The sequence below is a fragment of the Staurois parvus genome, unplaced genomic scaffold, assembly GCF_062004578.1.
Source record: "Staurois parvus isolate SC_StPar_1 unplaced genomic scaffold, SC_StPar_1.0 ptg000198l, whole genome shotgun sequence".
Taxonomy (NCBI): domain Eukaryota; kingdom Metazoa; phylum Chordata; class Amphibia; order Anura; family Ranidae; genus Staurois; species Staurois parvus.
This window is the reverse complement of record NW_028317994.1, coordinates 15235034-15253561: the sequence shown is the minus strand read 5'-3', so window position 1 is coordinate 15253561 and position 18528 is coordinate 15235034. Positions and strand designations below refer to the sequence as shown.

The 18528-nt window shown below is 41.9% G+C and overlaps 1 protein-coding gene across 2 annotated transcripts in view; it reads right to left on the bottom strand.

Annotated features, from left to right (window-relative positions):
- Positions 1 to 2237: 2237 nt before the first annotated feature.
- Positions 2238 to 18528, bottom strand: part of GLDC (glycine decarboxylase) — a 68588-nt gene continuing 52297 nt past the window's right edge. For both annotated transcript variants that reach the window (XM_089678132.1, XM_089678133.1), the window contains 9 exons: positions 17425 to 17550; positions 16919 to 17068; positions 16658 to 16770; positions 16339 to 16477; positions 16053 to 16164; positions 10653 to 10748; positions 9814 to 9986; positions 6900 to 6980; positions 2238 to 3462 (listed from right to left, as the gene is read on the bottom strand). In XM_089678132.1, coding sequence (XP_089534258.1) covers positions 3319 to 3462; positions 6900 to 6980; positions 9814 to 9986; positions 10653 to 10748; positions 16053 to 16164; positions 16339 to 16477; positions 16658 to 16770; positions 16919 to 17068; positions 17425 to 17550 — 1134 coding nt within the window. In that variant the 3' untranslated portion in view covers positions 2238 to 3318. The remainder of the gene's footprint in view (positions 3463 to 6899; positions 6981 to 9813; positions 9987 to 10652; positions 10749 to 16052; positions 16165 to 16338; positions 16478 to 16657; positions 16771 to 16918; positions 17069 to 17424; positions 17551 to 18528) is intronic.

Genomic DNA, 18528 nt, shown 5'->3' with positions numbered 1-18528 from the left:
ACAAGCCTTCCATTAAAGATGGCCTTTGATATTTTCACAAGGACCATTTACTAACCCCTACCGGGTAGATGATCCAGCACTCCCTTATCCACATTAATCTCTATATGGGAGTGTGAGGGGCTGTCCTTATTGATTTCTTTGCCAGTGTCCAATCTCCTAATAAAAGGAGCAGCATAACAAAGTGTACCTGAATTACTTCATCCGGTGTGCCTCAATGTTCATTAAGGGGATTTTTTTATATTTACTGTACAATTCATTTCTTTAAGTCAACCGAGGGACACAAGTGTGTTTTATTAGTCCTGTGTACTGCTTGCCCACAACACTGGCATGTTGGTAGGGAAGTCATATTTCAGGGGCTGGCTTACATCGGTTTGCTCATGTCACAGCCTGTAGGTGAAGGTATAACCTATTTCGAAATTCCTTAACCACTTCCTGTCCGGACACTTTTACCCCCTTCCTGTCCAGGGCAATTTTCAGCTTTCAGCGCTATCACACTTTAAATGACAATTGCGCGGTCATGCAATACTGTACCCATATGAATTTTTTACCATTTTTTTGAGACAGATAAAGCTTTATTTTGGTGGTACTTATTCACCGCTGGGATTTTTATTTTTTTTGCTATGTAAATGAAAATGTCCAAAAATTTTGAAAAAGTGTTTTTCTTATAAAGTTTTGCAAATAAATAATCTTTCATCATAAATCTTGACAAAAATGTATTCCGTTATATTTTTAGTAAAAAAAAAAAAAGCCAAATGCCAAATTAGTATAACCAAAAATTATAATTTTTAAACTTTTTTTTACATTTTTATATTATTTAGGTTTTTTTTTTTTTTATATACCGTCACCCTAGCAGTACAGTGTCACCATGGTGACACTGTACTACTTGTGGGGGGTGATGAAGATTTTTTTTTTTTTTTTTACAGTGATTGCTTTTACACCCATATAGGATGTAAAAGCAATCATTTCTCTTTCTGTCTGCATTCTTGCAGCCATTGAGAAATACTGAGTTAGCTGTGATTGGTCACACCTTGTCACATGGTACAAGGCTGTTGTGAATAGCCTTATACCATGTGACCTCTGTGATCATTCACAGATTTCACACGTAGTAAGCAATGATGTCACAAGTGACATCTTGCTTACTACTTTGCATGTGATCACTGATTGGCCAATCAGTGATCACATGATCGGGACCTCGTACAGAGGTCCCGTCCGACGATCGGTGTTTCACTGTGTCCAGAGGACACAGCGGGCACCGGATCGCGGTGCTGCGCGCTCCCAGGGAGCGCGCACAGCTAGAAAAGGCGGGTGCCGTTTATGAATGGCAACCCGCCCCTGGAGTGACACCGCCCTGCCGTTTATAAACAGCAGGCGGACGGCAAGTGGTTAATGAACCTTAAGAAATAGATTTTATGGCAAGTACAAAATTCTTATCATTGAGATTCCATAAACTACCAAACTTCTCTAAGTTGTTTCGTTTTATGTTTAAACTCTTCAAAACTGATCAGAAGTTTATTCTAGCCCACACATGACATACGTAATGTTGAAACTCAAAACTGACTGGGTGTCCTTGCAGTTTTCATACAACTGGTTTGCTAAAGGGTTAGTTAACAATACACCATGCAGTCAATGGGGCTTAGGTATGTTCAATAACCCTATGCAGCTTAAAAAGAAAAAAAAAAAAAAAAAATAATAATAATAATAATAATAATAATATATGCCTAGATAGATAGCAATACCTGTAAGCCACTCTCATTTCCCCGAAGCCTGGCCCAAAAAAATTCTGACAAGTAGCTTTGCCCATCTATTTCTGTTACTAGGATGTTCCAACTATTGGGCACTCGCCCCCAGCATCCCAGGTTGGAGTGCTCTCCTCTGCCAACCCCATATGCATGCGCAATACACTTTCTGCTCTTGTCGCAACATCACAGACCTCAGCTGCTGCTATGAGAGAGCACACTGCACATGAGGGGGCCTTTGTGATAGGACAGGGCACAGCTACCTGCAAGTTTTTCTGGAGTGGAGAGAAATTAAAAACTGCTATTGCCGATATGATAATGCTGGGATGACAAAGATGTATTGGAATGCTGACTTTTAAAAAAATTAATAACCAAAAAACAAATCATGATACAAAGCCACAATTTGTAGCATAACCGGAAATACAAAACATTTATCACATACTTAATGCGACTTCATAAATTATTGCAATGTAACTAAAAGGAAGAATATTATGCTTTAGGTATTGTAAGATTAATGCGTTTGCTTTATTTCCCAGATTCCCTTCCTGCCAGTGGCTCCAAGAATTTACTTTTTTTTCCACACGTTTTAAAGTTCTTCATTGACTTACAGGTTCATGGACCACAGTTGATGTTCCATGTACAGCACTATGAAAATGAGAAAACCCCTACAGATCAAACAATGAGATCGACAAGCACATTCAGGGCTTGGTAAGATTCCATGACTGAAGAATTTTATAACATGCAACACATTTATCTGAACCAAATTTAAGTATTAAAGTGAATCATTTACAGTCAAGTTTATGAAAAAAACTGTCATACAGGGATATCCCTCTGCTATTAAGAATTACACTGAAAAACCATGTACATCTGTAAGAAATATATTTACATTGTCAGGACTTATACAATGATCCAAACTGTTCAAATATTTACTCCTGTCTGAACTGAAAGTACACAGTTTAGCACAAAAAGGTTTACAAACAAATAAAAAAACAAAAAAAAACAAAACACATTTGACTACTGCAAAGAGTTTGCATATTTACAACAATGTCAGTTGTCCGACAACTTGCCTTTCATTGCAGTACTGTAAACAGCAGTTGCCAAAACTATACGTACCTATAAAATATTGGTATTTGGCAATTACCTTTTCTGCAGTTGCATGATTACTATTAACAGTCTTGTTTATACACTGAAATGCACACCAAATGACAATATTAAAAAAATATATACATATATTTACTGTTGTTAAAAGGAAACCTGTTGAGACAGTTATATAAGACAAGACTGCTATTGCTGAAGTTTATCTGAAAATGCTAGTTGACTGGCAGTCAATGGCTTCAATACTCAGTCACCAATAAGTACAGAGATGGCTTGCATTCTTGCGTTAGGTAAGTGATATACCATTAAATCTATGTCAGCATGATAGCCGGACTACTAGCATTTTTAAAAGATTAGCAATGGTATCCCCCATATTTCTTTCATGACCGGTTCCCTTTAAAAATAGCAAAATTGTTGCTCTCAGTATAGCTGAATGGAAGGTTTGTATTGGTAGTTGGAACATAACATGAAACACTAAACTGTAATACTATGAAGAAGCCCTCTTCTGTTCCGTGAATGGAGATTCATACACCTCCATAGGAGGACAAGTGCAGACCAAATGTTGATCCCCGTAGATATCATCAATTCGCGCTATCGTGGGCCAGAATTTGCTCTCTGGCTTGACAAAAGGCTAGGGAAAAAAAAAAAAAGTGTACACATTAACTTTTTATTCCAAAAGGTCATTGAATTAAAAACATGTGCACAGGAATAAAAATGACTATGTATATGCGAAATACAGTGCCTTGTTGTTAGCACTTCTGCCTTGCAGCACTAAAGACCTCAGTTTAAGCCCAACTAAAGGACTACTTGCATGGAGTCTGCCTGCTCTCCGGGTGCAGGTTTACAAATATAATATATACTGCTCAAAAAAAAATTAAAGGAACACTATGAAAACACATCAGATCTCAATGGGGAAAAATATCATGCTGGATATCTATACTGATATGGACTGGGTAATGTGTTAGGAACGCAAGGATGCCCCATAGTTTGTTTTTCTGGGTGTCTTTGATGAAAATGATCAACCTACAGAGGACTGAATTCAAAGTGAAAAAATTATGCAGCAGGCTAGTCCATTTTGCTGAAATTTCTTTGCAGCCACTCAAAATGGTACTTAGTAGTTTGTATGGCCCCCACGTGCTTGTGTGCATGCCTGGCAATGTCGGGACATGTTCCTAATGAGACTACGTGTGGTGTCCTGGTGTATTTCCTCCCAGATCTGGACCAGGGCATCACAGAGCTCCTGGACAGTCTGAGGTGCAACCTGACAGCATAAGATGGACCAAAACATGATATCCCAGAGGTGTTCTATTGGATTTAGGTCATGCAAGCGTGGGGGCCATTCAATGGTAACACTTCCTTCATCCTCCAGGAACTGCCTGCATACGCTCGCCACATGAGGCCGGGCATTGTCATACACCAGGAGGAACCCAGGACCCACTGCACCAATGTAGGGTCCGATAGGGGGTCCAAGGATTTTATACCGATACCGAATGGCAGTCAGGGTGCCATTGTCTAGCCTGTAGAGGTCTGTTCATTCCTCCATGGATATTCCTTCCCAGACCATCACTAACCCATCACCTACACAGTCATGCAGAACGATGTTACAGGCAGCATAACTCCACAGTTCTCCACAGCTTCTCCAGTCCCTTTCACGTTTGTCACGTGCTCAGGGTGAACCTGCTCTCATCTGTGAAAAGCACAGCGCGCTAGTGGCGGACTTGACAATTGTGGTGTTTAATGGCAAATGTCAATCGAGCTCTATGGTGTCAGGCAGTGAGCACAGGGCCCACTAGAGGATGTCAGGCCCTCAGGCCACCCTCATGAAGTCTGTTTCTTATTGCTTGGTCAGAGACATTCACATCAGTGGCCTGCTGGAGGTCATTTTGTAGGGCTCTGACAGTGCTCATCCTGTTCCTCCTTGCACAAAGGAGCAGATACCGGTCCTGCTGATGGGTTAAGAACCTTCTACAGCCCTGTCCATCTCTTCTAGAGTAACTGCCTGTCTCCTGGAAACTCCTCCATGCTCTTGAGACTGTACTGGGAGACAACGCAAACCTTCTGGCAATGGCATGTATTGATGTGCCATCCTGGAGGAGTTGGACTGCCTGTGCAACCTCTGTAGCCTCATGCTACCAATAGTGACACTGACCCTAGCAAAAATGCAAAACTAGTGAAAAACAGAAAAGATGAGTAGGGAAAAATGTCAATGGCTTCCACCTGTAAAACCATTCCTGCTTTGGGAGTTGTCTCACTATTGCCCATCCAGTGCACCTATTCATTTCATTAACATTAAAAGCAGCTGACACTGATTACCAACCCCCTCTGCTGCTTAACTGACCAGATCAAGATCCCATGAGTTTAACTGACTTGATGCTATACTCTGATTAAGTGATCCTTTAATTTTTTTTGAGCAGTGTATTATAGACACATTATATTACCAAAAAGTATTGGGACACCTGCCTTTATATGCACATGAACTTTAATGGCATCCCAGTCCGTAGGATTTAACATTGAGTTGGCCCACCCTTTGCAGCTATAACAGCTTCAACTCTTCTGGGAAGGCTGTCCACTAGGTTTAGGAGTGCGTCTTTGGGAATGTTAGCCCATTTTTCCAGAAGCACATTTGTGAGGTCAAGCACTGATGTCAGACGTGAAGGCCTGGCTTGCAGTTTCTGCTCCAATTCATCCCAAAGGAATTCTATAGGGTTGAGGTCAGGACTTTGTGCAGGCCAGTCAAGTTTTTCCACCCCAAACTCACTCATCCATGTCTTTATGGACCTTGCTTTGTGCACTGGTGCACAGTCATGTTGTAACAGGAAGGGGCCATCCACAAACTGTTCCCACAAAGTTGGGAGCATGAAATTGTCCAAAATGCCTTGGTATGCCGACAAATTAAGAATTCCCTTCACTGGAACTAAGGGGCCAAGCCCAATCTCTGAAAAACAACCCACACCATAATCCCCCCTCCACTAAACTTTACACTTGGCACAATGCAGCCAGGCAAGTACCGTTCTCCTGGCAACCACCAAACCCAGACACATCCATCGGATTGCCAGACAGAGAAGTGCGATTTGACACTCCAGAGAACATGTCTCCACTGCTCTAGAGTCCAGTGGTGGTGAGCTTTACACCACTGCATCCAATGCTTTGCATTGCACTTGGTGATGTAAGGCTTGGATGCAGCTGCTTGGCCATGGAAACTCATTCCATGAAGCTCTAAACACTGGTATTGTGCTAATCTACAGGCCACACGAAATTTGGAGGTCTTTAGCTATTGACTCTGCAGACAGCTGGCGACTTCTGTATGCGCTGACCCCACTCTGTCATTTTACGTGGTCTACCACTTCGTGGCTGAGTTGATTTTGTTCCCAGTTGCTTCCACTTTGTTATAATACCACTAACAGTTGACCATGGAATATTAAATAGCAAGGAAATTTCAAGGTGGCAACCTATCACGGTACCATGCTTGAATTAACTTAGCTTCAGAGAGTGACCCATTCTTTCACAAAAGGTTTGTAGAAGCAGTCTGCATGTCTAGGTGCTTGATTTTTTTTACACCTGTGGCCATGGCGGTGATTGGAACACCTGAATCCAATGGTTTGGAGGGGTGTCCCAATACTTGCAAAGGTAAAGGAAAATGGACATATTACAAGTACGGTTTGAACATATTCCATTCCAAAAAAAATACTCACAAGTCTAATTTGTTCCCAAGTCCAACAAAGTTAGTATTTGCAAGGAGTCCCCCTGTCAGAACACAAAGGCACAGCAGGGGAGATCACTGCACTAACATCGCTTTTGTTAGTACGGTGATCTCAGTTGTTTTCGTTCAGCCAGCTTTACATGATTGGACATGGAAACACGTTTGCATCTTTCAAAGTTCACAACTTGAATGTTCGCATGTAGGGGACTTACTGTACTAGTGTATGCACCTCTATTCCATTCTATTACCAATTTAACTAGATTTTTATTTTTTTCAAACTGGTATTTCAGAAATTTAGTACCACATAAAACAAATACTGGATTATACATTGTTAAAAAGTTACATGAGCTTTTATTTCTGAAATTTACCAAAGGAAAGGCAGCCACTTCTCTTGTGTATGGTCGATCCCAGTTGGAAGATGCAATGCATGTCAAGGTGTGTGGAGACATCTGCACAAAAAGATGAAAAGAAGTATGCAACATTATTAATTTATTCAGTCAACGCAGCAAAATATGTTGAAAGGAAAAACATACATTATGAAATGTTAAAATGTATTCAGTGTATACATTTTCTGTAGGACAAAATATATGTCTGACAGATCAAACAACTGCATTTCTCCACAAAAGAAATCTAAATGTATAGTGGTCACCACAAAGCTTAAGCTGGCCATAGATGGACTGAATCCTCCTTAACCGGCCAAGATTCAAGCCATCCATAGGCAGGCTGGTTGTACTAAAGTCGTAAAGTCCATCAATCATGGCTGGTGGCTATATCCGCTAACAGTGATCATTGTTTTCTGCCAGCTGGGAAAACTCCCCGCTGGCAGAACACAATAGCATTGCAGGAGAGATTCCCACATCATCACTCACTGTGAGATAGAGATATTTTTAACACGCAAATGTGCATTGATTCTGCACCTGGTATAAGCATTTTCAGAAACAGACACTCTGTTGTATAGACCTTCATTCAAACCTCTAGTAAGTTTAATTCTATATAGATGTAGCGAAATTTTTAAGTGATTCTAGCGGATAGAATTTTAAATTAAAATAAAAAAGGAGGTTTACGCTTTACCTGCTCTGTGCAATGACATTACACAGAGCAGGCCCTTACCTGTTCTTCGGTGGTCACCCACGGTATGGTCTACTTCTTCTTTCGGATGTCTCCATAGCAAGCCCTGTGCAAGGGCATGCTCCCGAGTTGGGTTGTGTACGTCTATAATGGGCACCTGTACAGGGGTGTGCTGCCGAGCTGGGCTGTGTGCATCTATAAATACACACAGAGTGGCTCGGTCACACCCCTCCCCTCCTCACAAGATTTGAGCAACAGCATCAGGCTGTGTCCTATGAGACCAGTAATTGAACAGAGAAGAGATGCATATGGAACAGACCAGGATCATGAGAAGAGGCTAGTAAGTGTTAAGGGATTTGGGAAGGGGGTGGGGAACAGTTAGTGGGGTGTTTTTACCTTAAAGCAGGAATGCATGAAGGTAAAAAGAGATAGCTTTTAGAACCACTTTAAAATCCGATTTGCTACTGTGGGATGATCACAGATCCCATCACGTTTCAGTGTGTAGGAATACAGTATGTATGTGGGGTGGATTAAACCCCTGGTGCCAAACCTGTGCACTTTGTGTGTGGCCCTCAGGGCCTCTGCAAACACTAATCTGTATTTCCCTCGATCCTTGTTCGAGCAATGATTTCTAGCTCAAAAATACGAGTGCAGCGCTACATAAAATTAAGTGGCAAAGAATAAATAAATAAAATACAGTAAAATATTAAAATAAGTCCACTGTAATATCAATATATGGATTCCTCAGTCCACAGTGAAATATCAGACGTTGTAGGTGCAATCCGGTCTCCCGTTGTGATAATATGAATAGATTGCCTACTCACCAGAAACCCAGTAATAAATGCATATCTGTATCACATGCATCCTAGGATCTTGACTAAAGACAGCCCGGAAATGGAATCCTCTGATGGTCCCTCAGTGGTGTAAGAAAAGGATACCTATCTGGTCTCCAAGTATTTACTTCATCAAGTCTGCAGCAATACCTAAATCACTGGGGCTGAGACATGGAGGCTCAGTGCCAGATATGGAGAATAAAGGTGCTCATAGTGTAGTATTTAAAACTGTAAATTTATTGCATTAAAATCTGAGCAGAGATACATACATAAATGACTGTATATAGTATGAAACTGCTATGAGCAGTAAAAGCACCCAAAAACACTGACCAGTATACATCTAATGTGGGCCGCCGGACCTCCTAATCCGGCGGCGTAGCGTCAAAGCGTGCAGGAGCCCCGGATCAGGAGGTCCGGCGGCCCACATTAGATGTATACTGGTCAGTGTTTTTGGGTGCTTTTACTGCTCATAGCAGTTTCATACTATATACAGTCATTTATGTATGTATCTCTGCTCAGATTTTAATGCAATAAATTTACAGTTTTAAATACTACACTATGAGCACCTTTATTCTCCATATCTGGCACTGAGCCTCCATGTCTCAGCCCCAGTGATTTAGGTATTGCTGCAGACTTGATGAAGTAAATACTTGGAGACCAGATAGGTATCCTTTTCTTACACCACTGAGGGACCATCAGAGGATTCCATTTCCGGGCTGTCTTTATTCAAGATCCTAGGATGCATGTGATACAGATATGCATTTATTACTGGGTTTCTGGCGAGTAGGCAATCTATTCATATTATCACAACGGGAGACCAGATTGCACCTACAACGTCTGATATTTCACTGTGGACTGAGGAATCCATATATTGATATTACAGTGGACTTATTTTAATATTATTTTACTGTATTTTATTTATTTTTCTTTGCCACTAAATTTTATGTAGCGCTGCACTCCTTGTATTTTTGAGTTTATCAGAAAGGTTTTGTGGTTCCTTTTAGTGCATTGGTCGCTTGTCGGATTGCACTCACTAACTTATATTTTCTAATGATTTCTAGCTGTCTCATGTAATGTGTCTCCAGTCTACATCGGTCTCCTGAAGCATGTGCCACTCCTTTAGCATGTCTGCAGTCTCACTGACCATCTCTTGCATCATGTCTGCAGTTTCTGACCATCTCTTGTGTCATGTATGATATCTTGCTTACATTTATTTGTGGGTATTGCAAAGATTCTGAGGTAAACTGACCTCAGCACATAATGTAGTGTGCCAGAGGTTGCTACACTAGCAAATGTGAATTATGACGAAAAGGCCTATGGATGCTGCAGAAAATTTAGGGTCTCAATGTTCAAACTTTACATGAACCAGTTACTAGTTTACCTTTAGGGGATTAATCCTGGAGTCCATTCTTCCTTCCTCAACATCAGCTATTTCCTGTCTTATATTGATCATGGCATCACAAAAACGGTCTAGCTCAGCTTTGTCTTCAGACTCTGTTGGTTCAATCATAAGAGTACCTGCCACTGGCCAGGACATTGTAGGAGCATGGAAACCTGAAAGAACAAATGAGATTGCTAAACAGCTGATGGCATGTAACAGAACATCTTAATACAGGTGCAAACAACTGATCTAAACTTTGTAAAATAAACCTAGAGTGATTGTATCTGCTAGTTAGCATGGCCTTTAAGCTAGCATAGCATACCTCTAGTGTGGTCCTCAAAGCATTAAAATTCAAAAATGTAAAAGAAGGTAAATAATGCATACATTGGATAATTTGTATTCTAAAGAAAATTTCAGCCCAAGGCCTGGGCCTTCTCCAAAATAGAGGAAGTCTTTCATCTGCAAAAAGACATTTGTATGTAGAAAGACTCTACTAAAAATGGAACCTCAAAGTGGATTTTTATTTTCAGACCCATTCATTTTGAAAAACAGCAATAAATAGTGGCAGCATTACATTTATTAATGCATAAAGGCAATCAATGGCAGATATATTGTCTGGAAGTCTTTAGGTTAGGTTTCATGTTTTTCATATGGTTTTAGCAGTAACTCGTGATGCAGTTTTCAACTTTTTTTTCTTCTTTTTTTGGTAACAATCACAGAAGAATCATCTCCGTGCAGACTGATGCATAAAAGGGTTGCACAAACACCAGTAAAACCAGTGTCACAGTCAAGGGTACCCCAATATCACAGGAAAGATGATTTTTTTTTTCTTTACTTACCGTAGTCTTGCAGTCTTTTTGCAATATCAACAGCTTCAATGTTTGCAGATTTCTTGAAGGGTCTTACATCAAGAATAAATTCATGAGCCACACAACCTGCAACAAGAGCATGTCAAATCCATAATTTAGATTTTAAGCATGTGTATTATATAATTTCTCAAGTTAAAGGATATATATCAATATTTCTGTATTAACGTAAAGCTTAAGGGCCAGTTTACACTATGTCTGCAGCTGAATTGCACAGAAAAGCACTGTGTGCTGTTTGATTCACATGTGGCTATGTGCTGTGCCATTTCAAACCCATTCATTTTGAATGGGCTTAAATCACACTGTGCCAAAAGTAGGGCATGTACAAAATGTACCATGTGATCTAGTGTAGGCAGGTGTGGGCAAATGCACTGCGTTTGGGGTATCGTTAAATTTTTGATTGCAAAAGCATTTTGGATGCGGTTGAATCACACATGAACACAGTGTGCTTCTGTGTGATTCAGATGCAGACATGGTGTGAACCAGCCCTAAAAGGATTTTTTTTTTCAGTTGCTACCTATGAAGTACCATGTCACTGTAAAATAATGTTAGGCTTTTCTTAGATCTCAACTACTTATAAAAAGGGGGAAGTTTTACCTTCCAAAAATGATGGGTTTTGTATCCATTTCTTCCATTTACTCAGCCCTGTCATACAGCAAAGCCAAGTAGATCGTCCCAATCAGTTAAAAGAGAAGTATGGCCAAAGAATGTTTGGTCATACTTCTTTTCTGAGGCACAGGAGTGCACTTCTTTTTATTTCAGCTGTCTGCTGATGTCACAGATGGCCTAGGCTCTGGAAGAAACCCAACTTTAAAGTTGGGATCCACCCTGGGCCTGGACCGGTAGCTGACTCAGCCTCTCAGAGTGCCTGAGTCACCCACTCCTGCCCCTCCACAGCTTGGCGCTCCAATGAGTGCTGGATGGGCAAAGCAGAGAGTGCTGAATGACAATCACAGCTCTCTGCTCAGTGAAACCTGAGAACTAAGTGATTAGCGGTCACATGATTGCTTGATTGTTGGTCTTAGAGCTAGCAGGGGAGAGCTGCAGCAATGTAGGAGAGTATGAATGTTTGTCTTTTTGGGTTTTTTTTAGTCCCTTTAAGGACTACATTGGTATCCATTTGCTTGCTCTGCTTTCTCCTATCAACATATTTGTTGTCAACTCATTTACATGTAGAACATATATAAAGTGGTGTAGCGCTCATATATAAAATAAATAATCTAATAATATTAAATAGTTTTGATATAGTAGATGGTAGGCACAAGATGAATGCTCTCTCCAGGTAGATATAAAATATACTCATATATCAGGTGTGCTACATGTAAATGAAGGTAATAGTATAAACCTCCTGTGCTATGAAGTGGAAAATAAATTAAAAATAGCTCCTAACACCCACAACCTAATACCTATAAGTGAATGCTAAACATATATAAAGTGATATATAAAATGTAGCGCTCATACATAAACCAAATATGTATAAACAAATGAATAATATTAATAGTAATACAAATCATAAATGGTGATACATAAATATATAGTGACCTGATCCCCTCTGGGATCTTAAAGTGACCTGAAAACCGTGAGATGAAAACTGTGGTCCAATTTGGACCCAATGAGGTAAACACACACACACTGCTATCCAATTACCCAAATCCCTAATTGGGATCAGTGGCTAAACACAGCCTGAAAAACAAAACAAATAAATGCCACATACAAGTGAATCCTCACCTCCTTACCATGACCCAATGGGTCAGACCGCTTTTGGGATCACAACTGGATCCTCCACGAACAGATTCCCCTTTGTGGTATCCTTCCAAGTAGTAGTAAAGGCTACTTCAGTATAATGCGTTTAGCATCTCAGATCACCTTAAGATTCCCTTCAGATGTACGTACCCGTAATATAGCCAACTCTCATATGGATCATAGTAATGACATGAAAAAGAGATCCTCCATAGTGTAGTACCATTTATTATAAAGCCATAATATTGCCAATTGCCCACTCACTTGATATCAGCAGATAATAAGCATTTCAACCTCATGCTATGGCTGTAGTTTGCATGGGTTTGTTTGGAGTAGCAAGATGGCATCCACGCTGGATGTGAGTCACCACGTGCCTCAGGGATCCTGAGGAAGTCACGTGTTAGTCGTGACGCAACGCGTAGGCACGTGGTGACGCACATCCGGCGTGGACTCCATCTTGCTACTCCAAACAAACCCATGCAAACTACACCCATAGCATGAGGTTGAAATGCTTATTATCTGCTGATAACAAGTGAGTGGGCAATTGGCAATATTATGACTTCATAGTGTAATACCATTTATTATAAATATAAAGTCATAATATTGCCAATTGCCCACTCACTTGTTATCAGCAGATAATAAGCATTTCAACCTCATGCTATGGGTGTAGTTTGCATGGGTTTGTTTGGAGTAGCAAGATGGAGTCCACGCCGGATGTGCGTCACCACGTGCCTACGCGTTGCGTCACGACTAACACGTGACTTCCTCAGGATCCCTGAGGCACGTGGTGACTCACATCCAGCGTGGATGCCATCTTGCTACTCCAAACAAACCCATGCAAACTACAGCCATAGCATGAGGTTGAAATGCTTATTATCTGCTGATATCAAGTGAGTGGGCAATTGGCAATATTATGGCTTTATAATAAATGGTACTACACTATGGAGGATCTCTTTTTCATGTCATTACTATGATCCATATGAGAGTTGGCTATATTACGGGTACGTACATCTGAAGGGAATCTTAAGGTGATCTGAGATGCTAAACGCATTATACTGAAGTAGCCTTTACTACTACTTGGAAGGATACCACAAAGGGGAATCTGTTCGTGAAGGATCCAGTTGTGATCCCAAAAGCGGTCTGGCCCATTGGGTCATGGTAAGGAGGTGAGGAGGAAATTCAGCCACTTTTGGATTTATCACCAGTGGCTGTAATGCACATCCACTGCACCACCTGCATGTTTTGGAAGAATTAGTGTAACACTCGGCATATATGCACATCATTTTGGACTTTTATAATTAAGTTTTGGTTTTTGATTTATCAGTATATTTCACTATACTATTATTTTTAAGACAATATTTTGGAATTAATTTTGAGAGTTATTCAGTGGGGGAGAGTGTTATGATTTTCAGGTATGGTGTGATTTTTTTGTGCACAATTTTGGAGTTCTTTGAGTTTTTTTCACTAAGCACAAATCACTTTATATAGGAGGTTTATCCCCCAGTGCAGGGATTTACTTGTATGTGGCACTGGTTTGTTTTGTTTTTTAGGCTGTGTTTAGCCACTGATCCCAACTAGGGACTTGGGTAATTGGATAGCACTTTGTGTGTGTGACCCACATTGGGTCCAAATTGCACCACGGTTTTCATTTCACAGTTTTCTGGTCACGTTAAGATCCCAAAGGGGATCAGGTCACTATATATTTATGTATCACTATTTATGGTTTTTATGTATCACCATTTATGATTAATATTATTATTAATTTATTTATACATATTTGGTTTATATATGAGCGCTACACCACTTACAGGGGATGACCAGAGACTGCGGAAACAGTACAGGGGATGACCAGAGACTGCGGACACAGTACAGGAGATGACCAGAGACTGCGGACACAGTACAGGAGATGACCAGAGACTGCGGACACAGTACAGGAGATGACCAGAGACTGCGGACACAGTACAGGAGATGACCAGAGACTGCGGACACAGTACAGGGGATGACCAGAGACTGCGGACACAGTACAGGGGATGACCAGAGACTGCGGACACAGTACAGGGGATGACCAGAGACTGCGGACACAGTACAGGGGATGACCAGAGACTGCGGACACAGTACAGGGGATGACCAGAGACTGCGGACACAGTACAGGGGATGACCAGAGACTGCGGACACAGTACAGGGGATGACCAGAGACTGCGGACACAGTACAGGAGATGACCAGAGACTGCGGACACAGTACAGGAGATGACCAGAGACTGCGGACACAGTACAGGGGATGACCAGAGACTGCGGACACAGTACAGGGGATGACCAGAGACTGCGGACACAGTACAGGGGATGACCAGAGACTGCGGACACAGTACAGGGGATGACCAGAGACTGCGGACACAGTACAGGGGATGACCAGAGACTGCGGACACAGTACAGGGGATGACCAGAGACTGCGGACACAGTACAGGGGATGACCAGAGACTGCGGACACAGTACAGGGGATGACCAGAGACTGCGGACACAGTACAGGGGATGACCAGAGACTGCGGACACAGTACAGGGGATGACCAGAGACTGCTGACACAGTACAGGGGATGACCAGAGACTGCTGACACAGTACAGGGGATGACCAGAGACTGCGGACACAGTACAGGGGATGACCAGAGACTGCGGACACAGTACAGGGGATGACCAGAGACTGCGGACACAGTACAGGGGATGACCAGAGACTGCGGACACAGTACAGGGGATGACCAGAGACTGCGGACACAGTACAGGGGATGACCAGAGACTGCAGACACAGTACAGGGGATGACCAGAGACTGCAGACACAGTACAGGGGATGACCAGAGACTGCGGACACAGTACAGGGGATGACCAGAGACTGCGGACAGTATAGGGGATTACCAGAGACTGTGGACAATACAGGAGATGACTAAGACTGCTGACCTTTGGGGAGGGAGGGGGAGCGGGTACCTGAATTTGACAGGTACCTGCTCCCACTTCTGCGGAGTTGTCCTCCCTTTAGTGTGGGCACCTGGCTGACAACCGGGTGCCCAGTGCGCATGCGCGAGAAGCGTTGTGCTTTGTGATTGGTCCGGCGCCTTCTGGGACCTGTCATGTGTCCCAGAAGACTCCAGGCCATTCACAAAGTGCAGCGCTTCTCGTGCATGCGCACTGGGCACCCGGTTGTCAAGCCGAGAGCCCGCACTAAAGAAGCCGGCACGGGAAGACTGTGCAGCGCTGGACAGAGGAACAGGTAAGGTCCTGCTGCAGAGCTGAACGGCCGGCCCGGTATTCTGACACGGCGGCGGTGGAAATACCGGACCGGCCACTCCATAAGACTGACATTTTCCCCCGTTTTGGGGGGGGGGGGGGGGAAAGTGCGTCTTATGGAGCGAAAAATACGGTATTTTTAATTTATTTTCCACTTCATAGCACAGGAGGTTTATACTATTACCCTCATTTACATGTAGCACACCTGATATATGAGTATATTTTATATCTGCCTGGAGAGAGCATTCATCTTGTGCCTACCATCTACTATATCAAAACCATTACCAACACACCAGGTGATATGGCAATCCAAAACCAAAAGTGAAAGATCAGAAGCAGAAAGTCATATCAAGTCAGACTTGCCTCTAGATCCTCGAAACAGGACTTTGTAGTGGTTTTCTAGTCTTTTTGCCATGTAATTTGCATTCAGAATAGCGATCTCTGTGGCATGTTTGAGTCCCTTTGCACCCATCATCTGTTGGTGTAGACCATCAAGAAAAAACATAATTTAGTTAAAACCCATAGAAAAAAAAAAAAAAAAAAAAAGGAAGGACTAAGTAAGTTCTGTTGGGCCTTATTGGCTACAACTAACAGCAGTAAGTTATGAAATGATTGGCTAATTTAGTGAGGTGTAAAGTAAGAATAATACCTTGATGTAAGCCCAGGAAATGGGTAATATAGCACTTGAACCCCATGGTGCTGCACTTACAGTACCCAAGGACCGGCCATCATTATCCTGAAGTGCAATGACTGGGTGATTTGGCAAGTAGGGTGCCAGATGCTTTTTCCTAAAAACAGTTCACATATTATTAAAAACACAGAATTGAAAAGTGGTACGTTCATGAAAGATCAACACTTATTTCTCTATTCTTTTTCCTGTGTGTTTTCAAACTCCATAAAATTAAAAAGAAAACAAAAAACAAACACCTAATAACAGTGATTACATAATGTAGGGTCAGGTCACTCACACTCCAATTGGTCCCATTCCAGGTCCTCCTCCACCATGGGGTATACAAAACGTCTTATGCAGATTTAAATGGGAAACATCTGAGCCATAGTCACCAGGGCGGCACAGACCAACCTGGGCATATGTTTGCAAAAAGCAAAAAATGTGTTATGCACTGCTTAAAACTGCATTGAGTGAACAGTAAAATAGATTTGTAGTTCACCAGATAGAAGGATAGAAGGAAAAAAAAAAAAAAGAAAAAAAAAAAAAAAAAGGGGCTTACCTGGGCATTCATATTTGCTCCATCCAAATAAACCTGGCCTCCATGTTCGTGAATGAGGTCACATACATCCCTTATGCCCTCCTCAAAAACTCCATTGGTGGAAGGGTAAGTGATCATTATAGCAGCCAAATTGTTTTGGTGTTTGTCTACCTATACAGACAAAACAAGTGCTATACATAAGCTCATACAAAAGGCAAAGTGAATGTGTGTACACAGATAAACTTTCTGTACAAGTATGAAAGGTGTTTTGTGCTCCAGAGACTCTGGAGCTAATCATGCCTTATGCCACTGCCAGGGTTTTTTTTGTTTTTTTTTGTAATAATCTATAGTATCCTTGAATGGATCCTGCTCATTTATCTGAGCCAAACAACCTGCATAGCCCAGTAACTCTGGAGTCAAGAGACTGTAAGGTGAATTATAATGTGCCACTAGTACTCATTAAAGCACGGCCAGGACAGAGCTCTATTACTTATACAAAGGCTTCCTTCGTGCACAGAGTTACCTACCATAGCTCGCAGATGTGCCAAATCAATGCTTCCGTCCTTATCTACTTCTACGGGCTGAATTTTCATTCCGGCCATCTGAGCACTTGCCGGGTTGGTTCCATGCGCAGATTTTGGAATTAGACAGACCTACAAAAAGAATTATTTCTGACGTGTTGACAGATGCAGGAGTTTATATGATAGGCGATGAAGGGTAGAGATAGAGACACAGACACTAACACAACATAACACTGACCAGTAAAGTCAATAACACTGATTATCTCGTTATAATGGCATCTGAACGTGGGTGGCATATATTAGGCAGCAAGTGAACATGTTGTCCCTAAAGTCAATGTGTTGAAAGCAGAAAAAAAAAAAATGACACACAAGGATTTGAGTGACTTTCCCAAGGTCCAAAGTGTAAATGGTAGATGACTGGGTCACAGAGTCTTGAAACTACAGCTCTTGTGGAATGTTCCTGGTTTTCAGTGGTCAGGATCCACCAAAAGTGATCCACAGAAGGAAAACTGGTGAACCAGCTACAGGGTCATGGGCTTTCAAGCCTCACTGATGCCCAAGAGCAAAGGTTGGCTCATTTAGTCTGATCCAATAGAAGACCTACTGTAGCTCAAATTGCTGAAAAAGTTAGTGCTGGTTCCAATATAAAAAGGTGCAAGAATACACAGTGTATCACAGTGTGTTGTGTATGGGCCTGCATAGCTGCAGACTGGTCAGAGTGCCCGTGACTTGTGTCCACAGTCAGAAGTGCCTACAATGGGCATGTGAGCATCAGAACTGGACCATGGAGCAATGGAAAAAGGTGGCATTCTCGGATTCAAGAATGGCTTGAGGAAACAAGTTCAAGATGGTTAGCCTCCAAATTCTCCATATCTCAATCCAATTGAGCATTTGTGTGACGTAAAGTATCTGCTACTGACAGATTGATGCCAGATACCACAGCACACCTTCAGAGGTCTAGTGGAGTCCACGTCTTGACAGGTTATTATAGGTGGTAATAATGTCATGGTGGATCAGTGTATATAGACAGCTTTAATTAAACTAGAAAATCTACAATTTCTGGGGAAATTGTGTGAAGTGTTCTTGCCTCCACCAGTAGTCTACAACTGA